This window comes from Rhinoderma darwinii, chromosome 5 (assembly GCF_050947455.1).
Source record: "Rhinoderma darwinii isolate aRhiDar2 chromosome 5, aRhiDar2.hap1, whole genome shotgun sequence".
Classification (NCBI taxonomy): Eukaryota; Metazoa; Chordata; class Amphibia; order Anura; family Rhinodermatidae; genus Rhinoderma; species Rhinoderma darwinii.
The window spans coordinates 205,726,450-205,752,261 of NC_134691.1; the positions used below are offsets into that span (position 1 = coordinate 205,726,450).

The following is a 25,812-nucleotide window of genomic DNA, read 5'->3' on the forward strand; positions in this document are numbered from 1 at the left end:
ATGTTCTCTTCATTGAAAAAAACTGTGCTTTTCTTTCAAAAATAAGGAAATTTCTAAGTGACCCTAAACTTTTGAACGGTAGTGTATAGGGGTAGGTAAAAGGGATGTGAGAAAGTCAAGCACACTTGACCAAAAGGTGGAAATGTAGGGACAGTCCCACATAAGGTGCCAGAGATTTGCCTCCAGTCGGTAACCTCTATGACATGCCGATGTGGGTGTTCTACCAGTTTTGTGTAATCTGGTAGGTGTTAAATAAGACTGATGTATAATGCAAAGCTGAATTAGTTTGTTATTAATTACCAGAGATACGGACAGGTAAGAGCTCAACAAATCAGTCCTGTCGTCAGGGGTGAGATCTGGGATCTGCATCAACCATTTATCATATATTGGCAATGGCGTCGAGTCCACTTTGGTTGAGAGTAGATGTGTGTGTATACGGGCCTGTTCACATCAGCGTTGCCCTTCCGTTGAGGGGTTCCGTCAGAGGTTTCCATCAGATTAGCCCCTCAACGGAAGGTCAGAAAACAGATATTAGTTGTTGTTGTTTTTTTAACACAACATTCAGCATCAGTGACTTTAGCACAATTTTTTTAATTATGCATGACCTGTCCTAGACAATCCACTATAGAACAGAAGTGTAGATTTCTAACGTTAACCTGTTTTCCCCTTAGTCCTAACAGCAGTACAATAATGGGGTATTTCTGCCCCTGTGTACTAGTAGGACAGATGTAATTTTTAATTCAATCAAATTAAGAATTAATTAATTCTCCTGACCCTCTAAAAGGACATTTTGCCCCTCACACCTTGTGTTTATTATAAAGTACTAGCATTAATCAGGGCGGGAAGCTTGTGCTGCTGTTAGGACTCAGGGAAAACAGATTAATGTTAGAAATCTACACTTCCCTTACATCCTTCTAGCAGCACAATAATGGAGATTTAGCAAAAAGTAACCCCATAGGGAGGGCCCTCTTGTCTGGTGGAACTCAAAATTGACTGCTCAAGAGCCATATCCTCTCAGAACCAAAAATTCAGCCTATAACGGTTAATAAATATTAAGTGCGAGCTCCAAACTGCACAGCAAATCTGATCCAGTTGGGTCAGACTTTATTCAGCTTGAGAGATGGACACTGCTCTAGTAGAGTAGGTTCTAGAAAAATTAGATGGATCAGAGTTCTAACAATGTAAGCCAGTGTAACAGCCTACACAGGTTAGGTTTGGTAGATTTTAATCCTTTGTTTCTTTCAGGAAACAATTAATTAATTCTCTTCACAGCTATTATGGCCAGGGGCGGACATACCACATGTGCAAACCGTGCAGCTGCATAGGGGCCCAGTACATTTCATGTAAAGGGGGTTTTACACTGGGCAATTATCGGGCAAACGATCGTTCATAGAATGCTCGTTGCCGATAATTGCCCTGTGTAAACAGTGCAGCGATCAGCAGATAAACAAGCAAACGCTCGTTCATCAGCTGATCGTATTCTTTTAAAACAGTAAAATATTATCGTTGCCAACAGCACATCTCCCTGTGTAAAAAGGGAGACACGCTGCCGACATGATAATGTATGGGGACGAGCGATTGAAGTAATGACCACTCATCACCGTACATAGTTCAGGAGCAGACAAGCGCCGGGACTGCTAGACTTTTAGACTCAGTCGGCACTAATTTTGAGGTAGCATTGAATATGTACAGCAGATAGAAGGGTAGATTCAACTCTGTCCATGTCAAGATCTTTCTCACTTCCCTGGGAAGGGCTTCTGCTCAGCTGCCACTGTCTGATGTTATGATGTCCGACCTTTACACAGACTGCTTTCCCCTGCACTTGCAGAGCAAAGTAAGAGAGTGCATATATAATATATATAAAATGGCTTTGACCTCTTTTAGGATCGATGACATAGACCTCTAGAGGGGACTCCTTGAGACCTGGACTGTATACTCCTCCAGGTGTACTCCCAACCTAGCTGAGATGCATCTGTAGTCAACAAGATCAAGGACCTCTCATCTGAGATGTTTCCATATCTGACAGATTCATAGGTTTAAAATGACAGGATGCACCTAATCTTCAACCACACTGGGTTGCATTACGTTAGCGCACTTACAACCCCTCCAGAGAGAGATCCAGAACCTAAGGCCCAAAGAACTGCCTCTGTAGCTGTTGATAGGAAAGCCAAGATTCTTTCCTACCAAGCGGGAGGAAGGGAGAGAATATCTTCGGGGAATTTATGACAAAGCCTAAAAACTTCTTTGTTCTTGGTGGAACAATGTCCAACTTTTCCCAATTTATTATCCAACAGTGTTGGAGTTACTGGACAGTAGTTTGAAGATGAAACATTCGATGAATCATCCAGGTATGGAACCCCAGATATCCCTTGTGTTTTTACAGGCAGCTATAGCAGACACCACCTTAGAAAGGTGTGAGGAGCCGAAGAGATCCTGAGCAGAAAAGCTGTGAATTGCAGGGTGCTTGGCACTGCCACTTATCTACAGAGCTATTCTTAGATCTTTTCTGAGAGGCAGAAAATGGGAATATAAAGATATGCATCCTTCAAGAACAGAGAGGCCATGAAATCTCCTTTAGAGAATCTGATTGCCTCCTGTCTGAATTTCTTATTTCTTAAGAATTGGAGGTCTATACCGTTCCTTTATTTGCCTAAAGAATAAACTCCAGTTCCTCTCCCAGGAGTAGGGACCTCCTATAGGTTATTCCTTTCTAGGAATTGTAGAAAGTAGACAGCCAGGATGACCTGATGTAAAGGAGCAGTACAAGAAATTTTACCGGAGGAACCAAATTAAAATCTATTGAATAGCCAGGCTGCATGATCTTCAACCCCAGGAAAGGTTATACTTTTCCAGCTTCAGAAGAAAGTTGGGGTGCCACCTAAAGGAAGGATCTGGTGTCAGTTTGGGCATTCTGGTGTCAGAAATTGAAATCTGAATCACCGTCTCCAGGGTGAATTGTGACCTTAACTTTAAGGGCAATGGAGCCTCTTAATCCCCCTCTGTGGAAGATTGGTCTACCTCGGTATTGACTTCTGTGGCATCAGAGGAAGTTTTTCACGTTTGAAGGGTCTATGTCTACCTCAAAGGACTTCGGTAACGATTGCCCCCTGTCTTCCATTCTTATACTTGTCCATCCCAAAGCTACGCAATGTCTGCGATCAATTACATTTAGCTTATCCAAGAAAAGATTCAGTGGCCAGGATAAGGCAATGTTATCGAGCCAGGTAGGAGCCGAGACTACAATCTTGTTGTTCGTAGCTAGATGCGCCATTGCGTCACTGGCCCTGCTCAGCACAGTAGGCCCTTCAAAGGACTTCAGCAGATACAATAGAACTCCTGGACAACTTTGGCGATAGCCATATAAACCCCACTGCTTAAGTGTACCTTATTCATAGGAAACGTGGACTGTACTCAGGATGTTTCCACATCTGCCATCATAGCTTTTTTTCAGAGCTTCATCCACTTTGAAGGCCCTAGGCCCCTTAGAGGTGGAAACTTGAGCTCCCCCCTGGTCAATATCCTGGTCCCTTGCCCAGATCAACAATTTCAGTGTTCTTTTCACAGTAAAGAATATTCTCCAACTTTTTCCTGACCTTCTTCAGAAAATTATCTGTTGGAATGATAAAGTGACTGGGGGCGTTGATCATGGCCATGCTTAGAATTTCCTGATAGAAGGGAGACTGGTACTTTCATCTCAGCATGGATTTTTGGACAGAGTCCTTAAATCGCATCAGCTTATCTTGCAGAGATGGTTCACCAGCGAGGTCACGAGGGCGACAATCTTGGCACTCATAAAGTTCATAGCTAACAGGCAGGGGGATATAACAATCTCTGCACCTACAGAGCTTTCAATTGGAGGTTATTCCATTTTGTTTTTGTTATGTTTTTTAAAGAAACCACAACTGGGGCTGTACACAGACCCTTGTTAAACAGCAGACCTGTTCCAATATGTCTTTAGTATATTGCTCCTTCTCTGGCAGGCAGCTGCTTCTGCTGAGGAGCTTCCTCCCAACCTCTGTCACCAGAACCTGCTGAAGACATCTAAGAAATAAATTAATTAGAAATTTATACCAAGAAAGAAAAAATACATATCTGGTTTCACAGAAAATAATTATAAAACGAAGTGATAGATGCAGTGCAGCACTGTGCTCAGTTTAAATAGTGGGAACTGGAGCCAAAGAGAGGCGAAGCTTCATCTACTGCACCTCCAACTAAAGGAGCCTAGTTCCCAAACAGAAAATATTTTATGGGATTCAGCTATGTAACAAAAGAGGCTTCCTCTTCATACAAATACTAATTTTCTTAGGAAAACTCTCTGAGAAATGCTGAAAACTCAGGGTGCCCCCGACCGAACAGGTGAAACGTCCCCAAGGAACGCTAACTCGAAATGCCTAGTGGAAGGAAAAGGATTAACGTGCATTAGTGCACCACCAAGCTAAAACATTCAATAGCAGAGTGCAAGCAACAGCTTGACAGATTGCATAGGGTTAAGAAACACCTTTTGTATACCTCCCAGTTCAATCTAGGAAGTCCAGCATAATAGATTAAAACAGAAACATAATGCAAAGCAAACAAGTAGAGCAAACCATCTATCCAAGTCCACACAGGATAGAAAAACACAAGGTGGGACAACTAGACGTCTGTTAAGAGGGTCAGGAGGCTGTAGTTAATTAGGGTTTTATTTGATTAAATTAAAAATTCCATCTATCCTACTAGCACACAGGGGCAGAAATACCCCATTATTTGGCCCTGTTCACACAGAGTTCTTGGACGCGTTTTTTGACGCGGAAACGGCGCCGCAAAACTCCTCAAAAACCGCCCGAAAATGCCTCCCATTGATTTCAATGGGAATTGGACGAGTTTTTTTTACCGGGAGTAAAAAATAGCGTCGCGGTAAAAAGAAGCGTCATGAACCATCTTGAGGCGGTTTCCGCCTCCAAAACCCCATTTGAATCAGTCAGAAAGAGGGAAAAAACGCCTCGACGAGTGTTTTGACGAGTTTTTGTCAAACCACTGTGCAAAAACCGTCTGGAGCAGTTTTGTGAACACAGCCTTATGCTGCTGGTAGGATGTAAGGGAACAGCTATTGGCTGGCCTGGTAGGGAAAAAACCCAAAATGCACATGATGCACTGCATTCATAGACACAAGGGCTGGGGTGCAGTAACTGTCGGACTGTCCATAGGACTGCAGAAAGAGACCAATGTACAGTGACTGTAGTTTAGAGTTGGACAGTGGACTGGACACAACAGGGATATAGATCAGCTTATTCCTCACAGTCAATCTACAGTATATCAATCACTTTTCCTGGATTCCCGTATTTGGTATGGTTCAGGGATGGAGACCTTCCATATCGGTAATGGTACAAATAGTATTTCTAAGAGGAAGAATTTTCAGCTCCAGCACTAGTTGGTGTCGTCAGATTAAAAACTTTTTATTTCAGCAGCACTGCAGCTGAATCCTAACACTGCTGGGTGCACTTTGAAAAGGCAGGGCCTACACTGTAGGCGACAAGGTGTGCATCGGGAACTGGGAGATCAGCTGTCCCCTACAGCTGTACTCCAGCGTTGCCAATCAGCGGCTCATCGCCGCTGATTTCGTCAATTAACCCGATAAATGTGCTTGATTGCGATCACCACATTTAGGGGGTTTGTAGCACATCAGCAGCCCCCATGCAATTGTGGGGGCTGCTGATGCTTGTGATGGCATCTAGAGGCCAGGCAAGGGCCTCTGGGTCTGCCATGTATGGAAGCCTATGAGGACTAGCCTCTGGCTGGCCCTCGTAGACTAACTGTCAGAGTGACTGTGACGTCACACTGACAGTTGGAATACATTACACTACCTAGGTAGTGTAATGTATTCTAGCAGCGATCAGAGCTGCAGGTAAAAAAAATAAAGTGTATAAAGTAAAAAAAAAAGTTAATAAACAAAAAAATAAAGTGTAAAAAGTTAATAAAAATGTTTTATAAAAGTGTAAAAATAAAAGTTTTTGTTTTCCTATAAGTCATTTATTATAGGGAAAAAATGAAACCGTTAAAAAAAAAAAAGTACACATATTTGTTATCACCGTGTTCGTAACGACCCAAACTATGAAACTATAATGTTATTTTTTTTCCGCACGGTGAACGCCGCAAACAAAATAAACGGAAAACTGTCAGCATTGCTATTTTTTGGTCACCACCCCTCCCAAGATATAGAATAAAAAGTGATCAAAAAGTCGCATTTACCCCAAAATAGTACCAAAAAAAACTACAACCCGTCCCGCAAAAAATAAGACCTCCCACAGCTTTTTTGACGAAAAAATTAAAAAGTTACGGCTCAGAATGTGGTGTCTCAGAAAATAAATTCTTTTATAGAAACTTAATTTTATTGTGCAAACGCTGCAAAACGTTAAAAAAAACTATACACATATGGTATCGCCGTAATCGTACCGACCGGCAGAATAAAGTAAAACTTAATTTATTGCGCACGGTGAACGCCGTAATAAATAAAGGCTTTAAAGCTGTTTTTTGGTCACCTTAGCTCTAAAAAAATCCTGTGGGGTCAAAATGCTCACTATACCCCTAGAAAAATTCCTTCAGGGGTGTAGTTTCCAAAATAGGGTCACTTTTGGGGGGTTTCCACTGTTTTGGTCCCTCCGGGGTGTTGCAAACCCGACTTGGCACTGAAAACCAATCCAGCAAAATCTACGCTCCAAAATCCAAAAAGCGCTCCTTCCCTCCTGAGCCCTGCTGTGGGTCCAAACATCCGTTTATGACCACATATGGGGTATTGCCGTAATCGGGAGAAGTTGCTTTACAAATGTTGGGGTGCTTTTTCTCCATTATTCCTTGTAAAAATGAAAAAATTATATGTTTCCACAGAAAAAAAAGGTGATTTTCATCTTCACAGACTAATTCCACTAAATTCTGCAAAAAAACCGTGGGGTCAAAATGCTAACTATACCCCTAGAAAAATGCCTTCAGGGGCGTAGTTTCCAAAATGGGGTCACTTTTGGGGGGTTTCGACTGATTAGGTACCACAAGACCTCTTCAAACCTGACATGGTGCCTAAAATATATTCCTAAAAAAAGGAGGCCCCAAAATCCACTAGGTGCTCCTTTGCTGAGGCCTGTGTTTCAGTCCATTAGGAGACTAGGGCCACATGTGGGATATTTCTAAAATCTGCAGAATCTGGGCAATAAATATTGAGTTGCGTTTCTCTGGTAAAACCTTCTGTGTTACAGATTCTTTTTTTATTACAAATGAATTTCGGCAAAAAAAAGGAAATTTGTAAATTTCAACTCTACTTTGTCTTAATTCCTGTGAAATGCCTAAAGGTTTAAAATACTTTCTGAATGTGGTTTTGAATACCTTGAGGGGTGCAGTTTTCAAAATGGGGTGATTTATGGGGACTTTCTAATATAGAAGGCCCTCAAAGCCACTTCAGAACTGAACTAGTAATTGAAATTTTCTTGAAAATATGGGAAATTGCTGCTAAAGTTCTAAGCCTTGTAACATCCTAGAAAAATAAAAGGACGTGTAGACATACGGGAAATGTTAACTAGTAACTATTTTGTGTGGTATTACTATCTGTTTTACAAGAAAATACATTTAAATTTAGAAAAATGCAAAATTTTGCTAAAATTTGATGATGTTTTTCACAAATAAATATTGAATTTATCGACCAAATTTTTTCACTAACATAAAGTACAATATGTCACGAGAAAACAATCTCAGAATAGCTTGGATAGGCAAAAGCATTCCGGATTTATTACCACATAAAGTGACAAAAAATCATCTGTGTCAACAAGGCCAAATCAGGCTGTGTCCTAAAGGGGTTAATTTAGATTATTATTTTTTTACTTTAATGTACTGGCATACATCTATATACCAGTACATTAGCCTGTGTACTGATAGTACACAGGCAGTTGTTAGGTTATACTTACAGTGGATATAAAAAGTCTACACACCTGTTAAAATGCCATTTTTTTTGTCATGTTACAAAATCAGTCCAAGATTAATCATTTCAGAACTTTTTCCACCTTTTAATGTGACCCATAACCTATACAATTATATTGAAAAACAAACTGAATCATTTAGGGTGGAAAAATAAAGAACAAAAATAATGTGGTTGTATAAATATGCATACCTATAAACTAATACTTTGTTGCATTACCCTTTGACTTTATGACAGCATTCAGTCTTTTTTGGCAGAAGTCTATTAGCACGGCACTTCTTGACTTGGCAATTGTTGCCCACTCTTCCTTGCAAAAGCGCTCCAAATCTGTCAGATTGTGAGGGCTTCTCCTGTGTACAACCCCCTTCAGGTCACCCCACAGAATTTCAATGGGATTCAGGTCTGGGCTGTGGCTGGGCCATTCCGAAAACTTTGGTCTTCTAGTGAAGCCATTCTTTTGTTGATTCGGAGGTATGCTTTGGGTCGTTGTCGTGCTGAAAAGTGAAATTCGTCTTCAGCTTTTTAACAGGTTTTAGCCTGCAGGTTTTGTGCCAATATTGACTGATATTAGGAACTGTTTATAATTCCCTCCACCTTGACTAAAGCCCCAGTTCCAGCTGGAGAAAAACCGCCCCAAACATAATGCTGCCTCCACCATGCTTCACTGTGGGTATGGTGTACTTTTGGTGATGTGCAGTGTTGGTTCCCACATGCTTTTGGCAGACTTAATGTAGGTCTTTGCAAAACATAGCCGGGCTTGGATGTTTTTCTTTGTTAAAAAAGTATTTCGTCTTGCCACCCTACCACACAGCCCAGACATATGAAGAATAAGGGAGATTGTTGTCACATGCACTACACAACCAGTACCTGCCAGAAAGTCCTGCAGCTCCTTTAATGTTGCTGTAGGCCTTTTGGTAGCCTCCCGGACCAATTTTCGTCTTGTCTTTTTATCAAGTTTTTAGAAACGTCCAGTTCTTGGTAATGTCACTGTTGTGCCAAATGTAATCCACTTCTTGATGACGGTCTTCACTGTGTTCCATGATATATCTAATTCCTTGGAAATTCTTTGGTACCCTTCTCCTGACCGATGCCTTTCAACAATCAGATCCCTTTGATGTGTTGTAAGCTCTTTACGGACCTTGGCTTTTGCTGTCACATGCAACAAAGAAAATGTCAGGGAAATCCTAATACAACAGTTGAACTTTATATGGGGTTACTCAGAATCACTTTAAATAATGGCAGCTGTGTACTGACTACTATTTAACATTAGTTTAAATGTGATTGGCTAATTCTGAACACAACCACATCTCCAATTATAAGAGGGTGTTCACACTTATGCAACCACATTATTGTAGTTTTGTTATTTTTCTTTTTCCCCTCTAAATGATTTCAGTTTGTTTTTCAATATAATTGTACAGATTATAGGTGACAAAGGTGGAAAAAGTTCTGAAATGATTCATCTTGGACTGATTTTGTAACATGACAAAAACCTGACATTTAAACAGGGGTGTGTAGACCTTTTTATATCCACTGTAAGTATGAACTAACCGGAAATATGATCAGACAGTCCTGGGGTACTTTAATGGACCCTGGGCTGTCTGTCTATAGAACGCATGTCCCTCGATTGCGTTACAGGGATTCCCCCTTCTCATTTTCTTTGAAATGCCACGATCAGCTTTGATCGAGTCATTGAAGAAGGTAACGCCAGAGATCTCGTTTTAGAGCGGGGCTGCAGCTGTTTATTACAGCCGTTGCCCAGCTCCTGATCGAGCTGGCACACTTGTTGTGCCTGTGAGATCAGCCAGACGTCCATGCTCGTCATGATGCGGCAATGTCCAGCTGCACATGATGAGCATAGACGTCAAGCATCGCCAAATCACTTACTTTTCTAAAAAATGTACTCTTTCCCCGATCCAGTCTACCGTCCTGTGACGCAGATTGTGATAATCGCACTTCCTGTGACGTTCCTCCTCACCAAAAGCCTTCTTCCGGCCTCCCAGACGGCACGTTATGACTGAGGTTAATTTCAGTGGGTGGTCAAGTGCGTCTGCGTTCATGTAACTTATTTTCTAAAGCCCTTATTCTCCTACTGCACATGCACCGCTTGCATCCAATTAGATCACAATAATGTTATGTGATCCTTTATTGTAATCATTAGGAAAAACCGTAAACGGCTGCAGACCGGATGTTCGGAAAGTGAACAAACCGGAGTGCGGCCACGGCATCAGGAGAGAAGAAGATTACAGAAAGAGGTATTGGGGAGTCATTATGACGGAATGCACAATAAACAGAACTTTAAAAAAAAATGTATAGCAGTTTCGGAATCTATTTCTATTCACTTGAGTCAGCCGTTTTGTGCAAAAATTACAGGAAAAAGCAGCAATATTGGTCAATTTTGACTTCGCTACTCAGAAACTGAAGGCCAACTGTCATTCTTCAACATGTTCTATTAACAACAAAGTGACCGTTTCACTGTCAGTTGCTGAGAAGCTAATTCAAAACCAAAATGGCTACACTTCCTGTTGCCGTTTTGCAAAAGAGGCCTCTGCAAAAGGATAGGAAAATGTAACTAGCTTTATTGGTATAACAACAATAATTAAGAAACCTTGTCTATCTTTCGATGTTCTGATTTGCTCATATATAGCCATTTTTATGTTTTTGATATGCTTAAACTTGTGTGATGCTTAGTAAAATAAATATATATTTGCTCCAAAACTTGTGTAAGGTGGATGCTCAAAATATTTTGATTTGTTTTTTCTTGCTTAGTCTTCCATAATATGTTTGTTTTTGAATGTCAACAATAGCTGCTTGGTAGACTCGATCCAGGGTCATAAACATGACAAAGTTCAAGTTAACTGAACTGAACTACACTGAACCACCTACTATTAGTTAGCTGGTAGAGATATTACATACGCCAGATGGGAGTAGGGTTAATCAGCCACCACACACCAATGGCATAGCATATCTTGGCTACACAATAGAATCGGTTAGGTTGAAATGAACCTGCTGAATCCATGTTTCTCCTGATGGCACAGGGATACGGTCAGCCAGTCGCCATAGACATTTGATTGAATTAGCGAGATCTACCAACAAAAATCTGATGGATGTTTGTTTCTATCATACCAAAAAATACATGTAATATATTTCCCAAATATGAACTGATTGGTACTGAATGGAATGTTTGATGCAAATATGAGCATGACAAAATCGAGAAAATTAATAAATTTCAATTTATACATTCTTTAAGAGAGTGTGTTTTCAAGATAGATAGATATGAAAGAGATAATCAGACAATCTGCTATATTCCATCTTTTGTTAAATTAAGAGTCTTTGTTAAATTAGATTAACGAAGGCGACCATAAAGGCAATTGATAAAGACCTGAATTTCTACTGGAGTGTGTGTAAATTGCTTGCGGAACATGAGTAGCAGCCCTGACAAGACTCGCAAGCTATATTGATCTTTACTTGAATTCACTGAATAAATAATGGTTGTCATAGTAATTGAGCATTCATGACAAGTAGAGAAGCAGACAGAAATCCAGAGCACCTTGTGTGTCATTTTTATCACAGAGTAACTATACTAATGTTGTGTAGCTTTTATCTTGGAAATATTTTATTTTTTATTATATAACATAATTTATACAAATGTGGACATATATCAAAGGAAAAAATATATATTTTCCACATTAAATTGTGTCTTTTCTCCTGGGAATAACATTTCACAATATTTAACCCCTTAAAGAGACTCCCTGTCCCCAGTTTATCAATTCTCTATCTCCTAACTAATCTAATAGGCGCTTTGCTGCTGATAACTAGTGTGATTTGTTTTTTAAAAAAACTTTTATTATTTTAAAAGTTATTTTTTCTAAATATGTAAATGAGCCTTTATTAGACAATTGGGAGGTAACAGCAGCAATTCTCCTGAGGTGGAGCTACCTAACTACTTCTGACGTGGTCTTATTAGCATGAAGCTGCTTCACACACCGTGTGAAACTAAATCTGGAGAGAAGGGGGATCACTTCAAACTGCCATATCTCCGGCTGTGGACCACCTAGAACAGGGGCATATCAAAGAGGAGATTCTAATCTTTCATATGACACCAGGATGCAATTCTAGCTGTGACACAACCGGAGATTTCGCCCGTTGAATACACAGCCGGGAATGGAAGCTGTATACTATATGATCACGCTGTGTTGCTGGTCAGGGAAGGTGGAGAAACTGTAAGCTGATTGGACAGCGTCATACAGAAAACATTACACTGCTCAGAATGAAAAGAAAGTGTCACCTCCTATTTGGCTGTTAGAGCAACATTACCATATTTCGAAAAATGCACATAACTTTGCAAATAATAAACTTTTTTAAAACAAATCACACTTATCAGCAGCAAAGTGCCTGTTAGATTAGTTAGGAGATAGGGAATTGGTAAACTGGTGACAGAGTCCGTTTAAGGACACAGTCTGTTTTCGCCGAATAAACCAGGCCATTTTTTTCAAATCTGACGTGTCACTTTATGTGGCAATAACTTTGGAATGCTTTTATTTTTTTCAAGCGATTCTTAGATTGTTTATTCGTAAGACACATTGTAATTTAAGTTAGTGGTAAATTTTGGTTGATACATTCAGTGTTTATTTATTTTTCTAAATTTAAATGTATCTACTTGTAAATTAGATATACAGTTATACCACACAAAATAGTTACTAGTTTACATATCCCATATGTCCACTTTATATTTGCATTGTTTTTTGAACATTATTTTATTTTTCCAGGATGTTACAAGGCTTAGAACTTAAGCAGAAATGTCTCACATTTTCAAGATAATGTCAAAAGGCTATTTTGTCAAGGACCAGTTCAGTTCTGAAGTGACTTTGAGGACCTTATGTACTAGATAGACCCCATAAATCACCCCATTTTACACACTGCACCCCTCAAAGTATTCAAAACAGCATTCCGAAAGTTTATTAACCCTTCATTTGTAATACATTTTCTTCTGTAACATAGAAAGTTTTACCAGAGAAATGCAACGCAATATTTATTGCCCAGATTCTGCAGTTTTTAGAAATATCCCACATGTGGCTCTAGCGTGATAATGGACTGAAGCAGCGGCCTCAGAAGCAAAGGAGCACCTAGAGGATTTTGGGGTCTCCTTTTTTTAAAATATATTTTAGGCACCATGTCAGGTTTGAAGAGGTCTTGTGGTGTCAAAACAGTGGAATCTCCCAAAAAGTGGTTTTGGAAACTACACACCTCAAGTAATTTATCTAGGGGTATAGTTAGCATCTTGACCCGATAGGTCTTTTGCTATATTTATTGGAATATGTCTGTGAAAATGAAAATCTACTTTTTTTTACTGAAAAAATATAAAAAAAATAATTTTTTACAAGGAATAAAGAATAAAAAGCACCCAAAACTTGTAAAGCTATTTCTCACGATTACGCCAATACCCCATATGTGGTAATACACTGCTGTTTGGACCCACGGCGGAGCTCAGAAGGGAAGGCATTTGGCTTTTGGAGCGCAGATTTTGCTTGGTGATAGTTCTATTTGGGGTTTTGCTGGTATTTAAGTTTATAATGTGGTGGCATATATAAGCTGGGCAGAGTACATCAGGGCATAATAAGAGGGTATAATACTGGGGTAAATAATTCATAGATGTGTGGCCGGTGTCGCACTGATAAATGGTGCCCAATGTTATCCGCTTTTGGACATTGCACAATTTCTGTCACTACATTCTGAGTGCCAGATCTTTTTTTTTTTTTTTTTTCTCCACCGGAGCCATGCGAGGGCTTATTTGTTACGTTACAATCTGTAGTTTTCATTTGTACCATTTTAGGGTACATGTGATTTTTTTGATCACTTTTTATTCGATTTTTTATGGCAAGCAAAGTGACAAAAAAAAGATACATTTTGACAATGTTTTTTGTCCTTTTTTTTTACAGTAATCACTGTGCGCTATAAATTACATTTTACTTTATTCTGCAGGTCGGTAAGATTACGGCGATACCATATGTATATCGTTTTTTTAAGTTTTGTGGCGTTTGCGCAATAAAATCACTTTTCTATAAAATTAATTCTTTTTTGTGTCACCATATTCTGAGAGCCATAATTTTTTTATTTTTTAGTCAAAAAAGCTGTGTAAGGGCTTGTTTTTTGCGGGACGGGTTGTAGTTTTTATTTTGGGGTATATGCAAATTTTTGATCACTTTTTATTCTATATCTTGGGAGGGGTGATGGCCAAAAAAATAGTGATGCTAGTATTGTTTTTTAATAATTTTTTGCGGTTTTCACCGTACGGGAAAAATAATATTATAGTTTTATAGTTTGGGCCATTATGAACGCGGTGATACTAAATATGTGTACTTTTTTAACGGGGGTTTTTTTTTCCTATAATAAAAGACTTCTAGAAAAAAAAAGCATTGTTTGTTTTTGTAACTTATAACTTGTTTTTACACTTTTAAAAAACATTTTTATTACTTTTTTTTTATTTTTTACTTGTTTTACTTGAAGACCTGCAGCACTGATGGCTGCTATAATACATTACACTACCTAGGTAGTGTAACGTGTGTTAAACTGTCAGTGTGACGTTGACAGTCGCACTGACAGGAAGCCTATGAGGACCAGCTGGTCCTCATAGGCTTCCGTGAATGGCAGACCGGAGGCCGTTGTATGGCCTCCGGTTTTGCCATGCAACCAAAGGCAGCACCCACAATCGGTCCTCGAAAGTTTGTTGTAGCAACAAACTTTACAGTTTGTTGCTACGACAAACTTTCCCTGCGATCACATGATCGGGACCTGAACCAATCAGGTCCCGATCATGTCTCTGGGACCAGAGGCAGGGGTTGACAGCGCGATCCGGGTGTCACTGCTACTCTGAGACACCCGGATCACGCTTTTAACACCCACTGTGAATTCACGCCGGCGCTGCACAAGCAAGCGCCAACGTGAATTTACTGTAGGCGGTCAGGAAGCAGTTAATAAGGGTGATCATATTCTCTGTAGCGGAACCAATCGGTTCGGCTGTAGAGAACAGGTTACTGGGGAGCAGCGTACACTGACACAGCCGGCGTCCGAGCGCTTTTCACAGTGCTGAAACAGAACGGTTGTTTTTTTTGGCCCACTAGGGGACTTGAATGCCTGCACCTCTGATCTTTACTCTAATGCATTGCACTACTCACGTAGTGCAATATATTAGAGCTGTCAGTCAGTCACTGACAGCCAGCCTATTAGGTCCCGTCTCTGGGCGGGGCCTAATAGGCTATCGTACGTGGCAGGCCATTGTTAGGCCTTCGGTTACCTTAGTAACAATCGGCATCCTCACGATCACATAGTGTCGATGATGATCGCTACAGACTACTAAGATGCAGCGATCACTTTTGATTGTGGCATCTAAGGGGTTAATGGCAGGGATCAGAGCTAGTTAACTTCCCTGTCGATACAGCACGGTGTCAGCTGTAGCATACAGTTGACACCACCGGCTGATGTCGCAGGCTCCGCTTCTGAGCCTGCACAATCTTGCTTTTGTGGCCGGAAGCCTTTTAGGCCTTGCATCAGGGCGGGACCTAGCAGACTTCCTTACTTGGCAGACAGGAGGCAATTGGTAGGCCTCCGGTCTGCCAGAGCAGTCGTCGGAACCCCGCAATTGCTTTACGGGGTTCCGTTCTGCTTGTACGTTGTGTTGCGTTAAGGGGTTAATATATGAGTTAAAAATTCAGTAAAAGCCATTAAGTTGCTTTTTTAGGGCATCTCCTCATTTAAATTTGTTGTTCTTCACAAAAATGCATAATACTTATTACAACATTTTAGGATCAAGATTTATAACCAGGATGGAATTTATACTGCTGGAGCCTATAGGCAAACTGTTTTGGAGCCCTAAAACTTCAAGTAGCACCAGATTATTCAGGAAATTCTAAAGATTTTGTTTTAAAAGAATATTCACATCTCAGACATTTATGGCATATACTCAGGATATGCCATAAATGTTCGATAGATGCGAGTCCCACCACTGGGACTGGCATCTATCACTAGAACTGTGCTTCCTGATTCCCATCCCGAGATGGAAATACCCCTTTCAGTGAACAGAATATAGTGCTACAGCCCTACACAGTTCATCCTACTTCCTCTAAAGTCTTTCCACACTTGTTTCTAACCTTATTTTACACTTAACATGTGCATACCTGTGTGTGTGTGTGTGTGTGTGTGTGTGTGTGTGTGTGTGTGTGTGTGTGTGTGTGTGTGTGGACGTGTGGACTATATTTGACCATTTTGTGACTTGTATCCTGCATTTATCACCAGTGTTCCTCTCTGCAGGCTCTATTTCTAATTGTCAGTATTCCCTGAACTCCGCTCCAAAGGGGTCAGAGCCCAGCTGCTATCATGTCTCCCATACAAAACACACATCCTGCTCCCCATCTCTCTCTCACATTCAAAAGCAGAAGAAAGAAAATTATACTGAGCGGTGTAGCTGTGAATCTAGCTCTAGGGTAAGATATAACACTTACTATAAGCTGCAGCAGCGTCTGTATCTCTCTGTCTCTCTGCGGCTTCCCCCCTCCATAGACTTCTATGAGCCTATATAACCTCATTGAAGAGGGAGTATATACTCGGTGGGTTTTGGATGTCTGTTTCAGCCGAAACTTCACTGCAACAGCCGGAATCGGAGATAAGGCTGATCCCGGCTATTTAACCACTTAGATGCAACGGTATCTAAACCATAAAACAGAAAAGGGGGCCCCCACCATCAACCCGGTGGTGCCAATGGTTGTCATGGCAGCCTGGGGGCATAATGAAGGCCCCAAGGTCTGCCATCTTCCAGTTCCTATTATTGGGCTTTTAACCAGTAAAAATGACAATACATCTCAATACATAGATCGTGCAGTGTACTATACCAGCGATTTCCTGTTTTAGGGGGACTAAAAAAAAAGTTAAATAAAGTAGCTTTTTTAAAATATACAGTAAAAAATAAATTACTAAAATTTTTAAAAAAATGCTCTTTTTCCCCTTAAAGTAATGTAAAAACAATAAACATAATTGGTATTTGCGTGTCCCTAAAAGTCTGAACTATTATAATATAACAATATTTAACCTGCACAGTGAATGCAGCAAAACCTACAGCTCGCCCGACAAAAAACAAGTACTCACACCGCTCCATGGACAGAAAAATAAAATATTATGGGTCTCAGATTATGGCATCACAGCAAATAAGTTTTTCTTTGTAAAAGTATAGTACATTATAAAAAAAAAACATATTTAAATGTGGTATTGCCATAATCGTATTGACCCGCAGAATAAAGTTAACAAAATCCCACAAACAATGTTTTTGCCGTTTTCGAGCAACATTTAATGTACAACATAATGTTCTAATAAAAATTAAAACTTGTCCCGCAAAAAACATGCCCTTATACATATATATATATGTCGATGGAAAAATAAAAAAGTTTGGGCTTTTGGAAGGTAGGGAGGAAAAAAAACAATACAAATTTAAATGGCTGTGGCGTCAAGGAGTTAAACAAAAATTCTTATTTTTTTCATAGCCATATTCCAAGCGTCAACCTTTTTAATTTTTTGTTGATGTAGCCATATGTGAGCTTGTTTTTTGCGGGACGAGATGTAGTTTTCATTGATACCATTTTGGGGTACTTGTGACTTATTGATTAACGTTTATTAATTTTTTTGAGTGAAGATGGAAAAAAAAGGAATTCTGCCATTGTTTTTTTGCATGTTTTTTCTTTTTTACCGCCGTTAATCATGCAGTTTAAATAACGATCGCAGCAATACCATATATGTGTGTACTTCTTTTTTTTTTTTTTTTTACACTTTTACAACCTAAAACCACTTCTTATGTATTTTTTTTATTCCCACTACGGGACTTCACAGTGCGATCATTTGATCAAACATTACTATCTGTCAGTATAAAAGATCGGAGCTTCCGATGGGTGAGAGGGAACATCCTTCCTCTGTAAACCACTTGGGTGCTATGTTCGATTTTAACCGCGGCATCTAAGGGGTTACATGGCCCAGATCAGAGGCTTCCCAGACCCCGGCCGTTAGGGCAGGAGCTCGGCTGTTATCAGACAACCAAGCACCTGCTCCCCCCAGCAGGGGACACCAGTGTGTGGCCTGTTCCGAGGTGCCGAAAAAAGGTTTGTTGATTGGAATAAGGCTCCTCAGACAACACAATAGGCGTATAGGAGGTCAGTAAGCGGTTAAGCTCTTCTATGTGTTTCTCACTCTGAGCAACATTATATGTACATGAATAATAACCTTCAGTATATCGGGTGCATTCACATATATCAGTTGCATCAGCATAGTTTTTTTTGTCTCCAGTGCTTACAACTGATGCAAAAACTGCAGCAAAAATGTATCACTTGCCATCAGTCTTTTTTACTGCAAAACCATCAGTTGTCATCGATTGTCGTTAGTTATCAGTTTTTACCATCCATTTTTAACATCAGTTTTTACCACAATGGTCCACCAAAAAGGTAGTATAGTGTCTGAAAATGTACCAATTAAATCAGAGTGGCGCATAGTTTGTGATAGATTGGATACATGATAGATTAGATACATGTTACGTACTTGTCATTTCACAAAACTTCTTCTGACATGCTTCTGGCATGTCAGGGCTCTCCTTCTCTGCTCTGGCCTCAGAGCTACACTGAAGTCTGACACACACATTGTAATGTCAAATGTGTCATATTCAGTGCGGCACCGAGAGGGAGAGCCCAGAAGTCAGCTGCTGTCCACTCACCTCAGATCAGATGTTTGAAGCAGCTTTGTGAACCTGCAACGGCACCAAACACTAGCCCTAACTTCAGAGAGGAACTAGTGTTTGGCGCCTTTACAGCTACCCAATAGCACCCCATCTCCTACCCACACCACGCTGGAATTGCAACAGGGTCCGGGTGTCGGCCGTTGAAAACCGTTTTTGACTGCTGTTTTGCATTCGTTCCGTGTTTTCGACGGCCGATTGTGACCCGTTTTGCATCAGTTTTTCACTGTCCCTTTTAAAAATTGATACATTTCATTTGTAGATAATGCCACAGTGCCCTCTGCAGATAGCGCCACAGTGCCCTCTGCAGATAGCGCCACAGTTCCCCCTGCAGATAGCGCCACACAGCACCCTGCAGATGGCGCCACACAGCACCCTGCAGATGGCGCCACACAGCCCCCTGCAGATGGCGCCACACAGCCCCCTGCAGATGGCGCCACACAGCCCCCTGCAGATGGCGCCACACAGCCCCCTGCAGATGGCGCCACACAGCCCCCTGCAGATGGCGCCACACAGCCCCCTGCAGATGGCGCCACACAGCCCCCTGCAGATGGCGCCACACAGCCCCCTGCAGATGGCGCCACACAGCCCCCTGCAGATGGCGCCACACAGCCCCCTGCAGATGGCGCCACACAGCCCCCTGCAGATGGCGCCACACAGCCCCCTGCAGATGGCGCCACACAGCCCCCTGCAGATGGCGCCACACAGCCCCCTGCAGATGGCGCCACACAGCCCCCTGCAGATGGCGCCACACAGCCCCCTGCAGATGGCGCCACACAGCCCCCTGCAGATGGCGCCTCCCATGCCCCCTGCAGATGGCGCCTCCCATGCCCCCTGCAGATGGCGCCACCCATGCCCCCCTGTAGATAGCGCCACCCATGCCCCCCTGTAGATAGCGCCACCCATGCCCCCCTGTAGATAGCGCCACCCATGCCCCCCTGTAGATTGCGCCATTGTGGCTCCCTCTAGGAGTAGAATCTACAGCCAGAGCATTGCCGACGCTCTGCCTGGGGATTCCGCTCCTGGAGGAGCCCCTGACGTCAATGCCCATATATGGACAGGGACGCCAGGGGCTCCCTTTAGGAGCGAAATCCACGGCCAGAGCGTTGGCAACGCCCTGACCGCGGATTCTGCTCCATGAGGAGCCCCTGACCTCACAGTCCATATATGGACAGGGAAGTCAGGGGCTTCTAGTAGCGGAATCCCCGGCCAGAGCGTTGCAATTTCTTGGCATCGCTCTGGCCGGGGATTCTATTCATGGACGAGTTCCTGACATCCCTGTCCATATATGGACAGGGACATCAGGGGTTCCTCCGGGAGCTTAATCCCTGGGCAGAGCATCGACAATGTTCTGGCCAGGGATTCCCACGCCGGGTGCTGGCAGAAGGTGGATGTGGCAGCTCCCGGCGTTCAACCGGCGAACAGTACATTAAAATAGGATACGGCGCCGGACCTCCCAGGGAGCCGGTTACAAAAACGCTGCATTTAATTATTATGGATCCGGCTCCTGCAGAGGTACGACGCCACAATTTATATCCCATGTGCCAAAACAGATCCCATAGAAAACTATGGGATTCGTTCTAGCATTCGTTTCCCTCCGGCATTTCTGCAACATGCCAGAGGGAAACTGACAGGGTCAACGGATATATGTGAATGGCCCCTTACAAAATCATTGTCTGTCCAGAGCATGTTCTAATAATTTGCAATCTGAGAAGTATACTTTCTTTACACACTAGTCATGTAAATGTGTCTACCAGCAAACTTTCAAATTATTTCACATGTCTGTGTAGACTAATATCTACATTTGCATATATCCACTCCACAACAAAAAACACAATTTCCTACAATTCATCCTTATCATTAATCACCTGCCAACATTACTATTTCTACGGCGCTTTTCCATGCATAACCATTTTCTATCACATCTATTTCTGGGAAACCCATTAGAGCGTGTTCACATGGCGTATTTTCCGTCGTATTTTGTAGTATAAAATAGTTGCAATACGCTACAAAATACACCTCAAAAATGCCTTCAAACAACTTTCCATTGTTTTCAATGGTAAAAAGCTGTGTAGTTTATAAGAGGAGTAATTTTACTCCGTTGTATTAAAAAAGCTGTGTAAAAATAAGTTTCATTAAAAAAATGCCATGTCACTTCCTTGAGGCGTTTTTTAAGCAGATTCTTAAAGTTTTCAATGGACAATGCCAAAGACGCTTTGAAAACACACTTCAGATACACTTGGCAAATCTGCATCCAAAACGCTTGGTTTCTAGATGCTAATTTCTCTTGAAATCAGCCTTGTATTTTTGTTCTTCACACATAAGCCATGTGAATATACCCTTACTTTCTTTGTATATTGTTGGCTAATTAGAGTAAGAGCGTTAAGCTGGTATTACACGGCCCGACGTGGGCAGTGTAAATGAGTCCCGATCAACAAGACAGCTCGTTGATCGGCGCTCGTTTGCTCTTTTCACAAAGAGCTAGTATGGGGATGGCTACTCCGATCGCTCATCTCCATACGTTTCTATTATGTCGGCAGCACGTCTCCATGTTTATACAGGGAGATGTGCTGCCAAAAATGATAATAGTTTCAGTATTTAAAATGAAACGATCACCTGATGAACGAGTGTTTGCCCGTTCATCGGCTGATCGTTGCCCTGTTTACACTGGTCAATTATCGGGAACGAGTGTTCTTTGAATGCTCATTTGCCTGATAATTGGCCAGTGCAAAAGGGCCTTTAGAGGATGTTGATATAAATATGTGTGAGATTAAGATTACATTAGTGGTATCTGTGAGGTCCAACCCAAGGCGATTTCTATAGATTGCTTCTCAAAAGAAACCACCAAAGCAATCAACTGATTCACTTTGGGTCCAGCTGATATCCGTTGACCCTCAGTTTGTGTCTTGGATTATCTTTGTTTTAAGGTTTGGATATGTTTTTCTCTATATGTCTCCTACTGAGGCGACTTTTATTATCCATGCTATTGTAAGCAGTTAGCAGGCTGGATGGCAGGTACGCGTCACTAAAGAGCCTCACACACGAGTGTGTTCAGTCTGTGATATACAGCCCGTATGTCGGCCACATTTTCCAGACCGAACACGCGGCAGGGTGCTCCTAGCATCATAGTTATCTATGACGCTAGGTGTCACTGCCTCGCTGCGGGACAACTGTCCTGTACTGAAAACATGATTACAGTACGGAACAGTTCTCCCGCAGCGAGGCAGTGACACCTAGCGTCATAGATAACTATGGTGCTAGGAGCGCGGCTCCCTGCAGTGTGTTCGGTCCGGGAATTGCGGCCGACATACATTCGTATATCACGGACCAAACACGCTCGTGTGTTAGGCTCTTAAGACGGCTACTCTCAGTGGCATAAACCCCAGAGCAAATGGCACTGAGCAACACGTAGATTACCAAGCAGGTTGCTTAAAACAAACTGGATTTTGTGGTCCGGATTTGGGAGTAGATGTAGTGTAAGAAAAATGGCCACTCCAGGATTTCGCAGTCTGACTTGGAGTCCAGGTGAGGCAGTAGAGCGTGTTATGTGTGAGCTGCATGAAGGTGAAGTGCAGAGTCTGGTGGGCTCTTCTGAAGTGGAAAACTATTGCCAAAAACTGCAGGGTTCCTGGGTGAGCAATGAACTGAGTTTCGGTTTCTAAAAAATACTTTAAAGAATTTCTGTTTTGCTGAAGAAAGCATATCTATTGCTTTTTTCCTTTGGACTTTATTTGTTGCTGGAAAAACACCATGTTCAATTTGCTGTAAATAAAATCAGAAAAGACTTTTGTGAATATTATAATTTATTTTTTTTTACACTACATATACAGGTGTCAGTCAGGCCAAATACTGCAACTGTCTTTTAGTCGACTTGCATACTTGTGGTATAGCAAAAAACTTACCACAAACAATTGTTTTTCTTCAGGGGAGTAGAATATGTCCAAAATGATTTTCTATTCTGTCTTAAGGGGGTCGTACAGGATACAAGAAACATGACTTCTTTATTTTAAAAACCGCGCCACACCTGTCCACAGGTATTGTGTGGTGTTGCTGCTCAGCCCCATTCACTTCAATGGGGCTGAGATGCAATGACAGACACATCCCATGGACAGGTGCAGCGCTGTTTATGGAAGAAAGCTGCCATGTTTTTCTAATCCTGTACTATACAGTGTTGTCTGAGCAGATTAGTACTCTTATTAGTACTTCACTTAAGTTTATGAAATCCACATTGGGATATCATGGGAAGAGGTCGAAAAAATTACTAAGACTTGAGAACTTAGAATGGTTTCATTTAGTTGACATTGTAAAATTGTATAATTAAAAAAGATATTTAAAAATTACTTATACTTTTCTAATCTTTCTATTTTTCTTTTTTTTTTAAAAGAACGTCTTGGTCTAAAAGAACCGAAGAAAGTGAATGAACTACGTAACCGAATCATCTCTTGTTTGAAAGACCACTTAGCTTTAGATGGCCAAATCAAGGGACAACTAGACGTTGCAGCATTATTAAACCTTCTTACAGATCTGCGAGCTCTGTGTACGTTGGGACTTCAGCGTATATTTTACCTGAAGCTTGAAGATTTGGTGCCACCACCTCCTGTGATTGACAAACTGTTTTTAGATACATTACCCTACTGAGCTAATGAGTAATGTTACTATAATTCCAACAACAGGTTGTCCTAAAGTTGTACTTTTCATGCACTGAATCTGGGCAATTTAAATAATTTTATCTAACAACGATTTTAGCCTTTGGTATTGTCGATTTTAAATAATGCATTTTTAGAAATAGTCACATACATTGTCTTATACTTTAAATAAAATGCAGATATTTATGATGTGTAAAAACAGCTTACATAGGGCTCAATCAATAAATAAATTTTTAAATACCCTGCCTTAGGCCTCATGCACATGACCGTAGTTTTCATCCATACTTACAGATTTGGTAATTATGGATGAAATTGCGGACCCATTCATTTCTACAGGTCACTGACACCTTTCCGTTTATATACGGATGTGTGTCCGGGCCGTAGAAAAGATCCTCAAAATATAGAACATGTCCTACTGCTGTCCGCAGCATGGTCTGCAATTGCGGACGTTTACGGATGTGCATCCATGTTTGCAGACAGTAAAAACCCTTACGATATGAATAAAAAAAGCGCTAAAACATTCTACATTACTTCTGGATTTTAAGTGTCTACAGAAATAGCACCATACATTTTTTTTGTGATTTTTGTTTCCAGTGTTACAATAGATAAGCATATTTTTGTTGTGTCATTTCTTATGATCCTTCAATGCCATGTTTTTACTTCTCGTTTATTAGATGCTAGCTGATAAGAATAACGATGAAAGATTTTAAAAAGTTAAAATCACTATTATAAGACAGTAATATGTATTGTATGCACTGTACTTCATTAACCGAGAAGTCTTTTGGCTATATCTATCCATGAGTGCTAAACGATGACCCTTGTGTATGTATGTATGTATGTATATATATATATATAATATATATTCAGTGCGCATAGGTCTTCGTACCCCACTTATGCAAGTATTGTATAATTAACATTGAATATAATTTATTTCAATAATATGAACAGGTGAATCCGATATGAAACATGCATATTCCCTAATCATTAAATAAATACACTGATTATATTGTGTTAATTACCCTATAATCTATTTTGTAGTTAATACTAGTGCACCTATTTATATTTATTAAACATCTCTCATTTTTTGTTAGTTATTTGACACTTGTGAATTTCAGAGGATAATTATGCACATGCACTAAATGTTTCATGGGAATATTTTTTTATTTTTTTTCTCAAGAACATTTTGAATGTCAACCTAATATTTGTGTGATTTCTGTTAGATTTGCAACGTTTTGCTTTATATATATATATATATATATATATATATATATATATTATATATACACACACCTTCTTAACACCACTTTTAACTTTGCTAATTAAATTATGCAATTTTAAATATATGTAGGGTTCAATGCAAATTAATGTTTTGCAAATTTGATTTGTATTTGACAAATAACAATTAAAGTATTTTTATAGCATTCGTGTGTTTATTTATTATTTTACTTTAAAATCTACAAGCAAAGATTGTTACAACCAGTTTTGCATGAAATTAAAGGTATTTTTTGTAAGGTATACAATTACTAAAACAAAACTTGCCAATATGATTAGCAAAATGCCATAAAAGGTGATCAGCAGAGTGCAATGTAAACTTTTTTTAAAATGTAGTTAAATAAAAACTAAAATGTAGTGCATAACATTTATTTTTTACAGCGATAAGTAAAAATTATTTTCAACAATGTCTAACATTTGTAACTGCTTTTCATAGGTAGATTGACTGTTTATAAAGAATAATAAGAAATGAAAAATTTAAATGGTTAGATAGATGAAAATACCAGTCCCCTTATGTACTGGAAACCATTGTAACAATGTTGACAAAGTACTGTACGGTCATTACTTTTGGTGAAAAAAACTTCTTTATTACAACATTTATTTATATACACAATTTCTACAGTCTAAGGCGATGTTTCTGTTAGTTTCGGCTTTTACTTTGACAGCTAGAACTGTGTAACATGTTGCTCTATTTTATCCTGTAAAAATAAAATGGACCCATAATATGTCGATAAAGTCTGTTCGGAACGGTTACTTAGCAGATTTAAGTTGATCTGTTATATCTGTTATGGCTCCTGTAAAATGTAAGCCATGACTGTGAACACTGCACATCACATGTTCATGTTCCATTTAATAACCTATTCAATTGTGTTATTGCACACAACAGTGAATATTATCACTTAGGACAGATAGGATATTTGTGAAATAGTTGATTTGTGTACAAGTTATTTAAAGATAGACCCCCATAGACAAATTGGTATGGGAGGAGCTTGAAGTAATCCAAGATGTGTGTTATTAGGTGGTCTTTTTTATTTTATTTGGATTTTGAACTTTTTTTTTATTACGCTTTTAAGTGTTGAACAACACAGATAAATACAATTAGTACCGCAAAAGTAGTGTATCGTAAAACATTTCGTTTTGGAAAAACAGCACATAAATGATAAAATAAGATTGTCGTTAAGTAGAGTATTATACCA

At 40.3% G+C, this 25,812-nt stretch overlaps 1 protein-coding gene across 2 annotated transcripts in view; it reads left to right on the forward strand.

Annotated features, from left to right (window-relative positions):
* The window catches only part of NR4A3 (nuclear receptor subfamily 4 group A member 3), a 108,259-nt gene extending 83,706 nt beyond the window's left edge, over positions 1-24,553 (forward strand). Inside the window, exons 8-9 of one of the 2 annotated variants that reach the window (XM_075828518.1) lie at positions 10,095-10,188; positions 23,083-23,205. In XM_075828518.1, the coding sequence (XP_075684633.1) occupies positions 10,095-10,188; positions 23,083-23,119 (131 nt within the window). In that variant the 3' untranslated portion in view covers positions 23,120-23,205. Of the gene's footprint in view, positions 1-10,094; positions 10,189-23,082 lie in introns of both variants that reach the window. The other variant, XM_075828517.1, reaches the window with a different exon arrangement.
* The last annotated feature ends 1,259 nt before the right edge of the window (positions 24,554-25,812 follow it).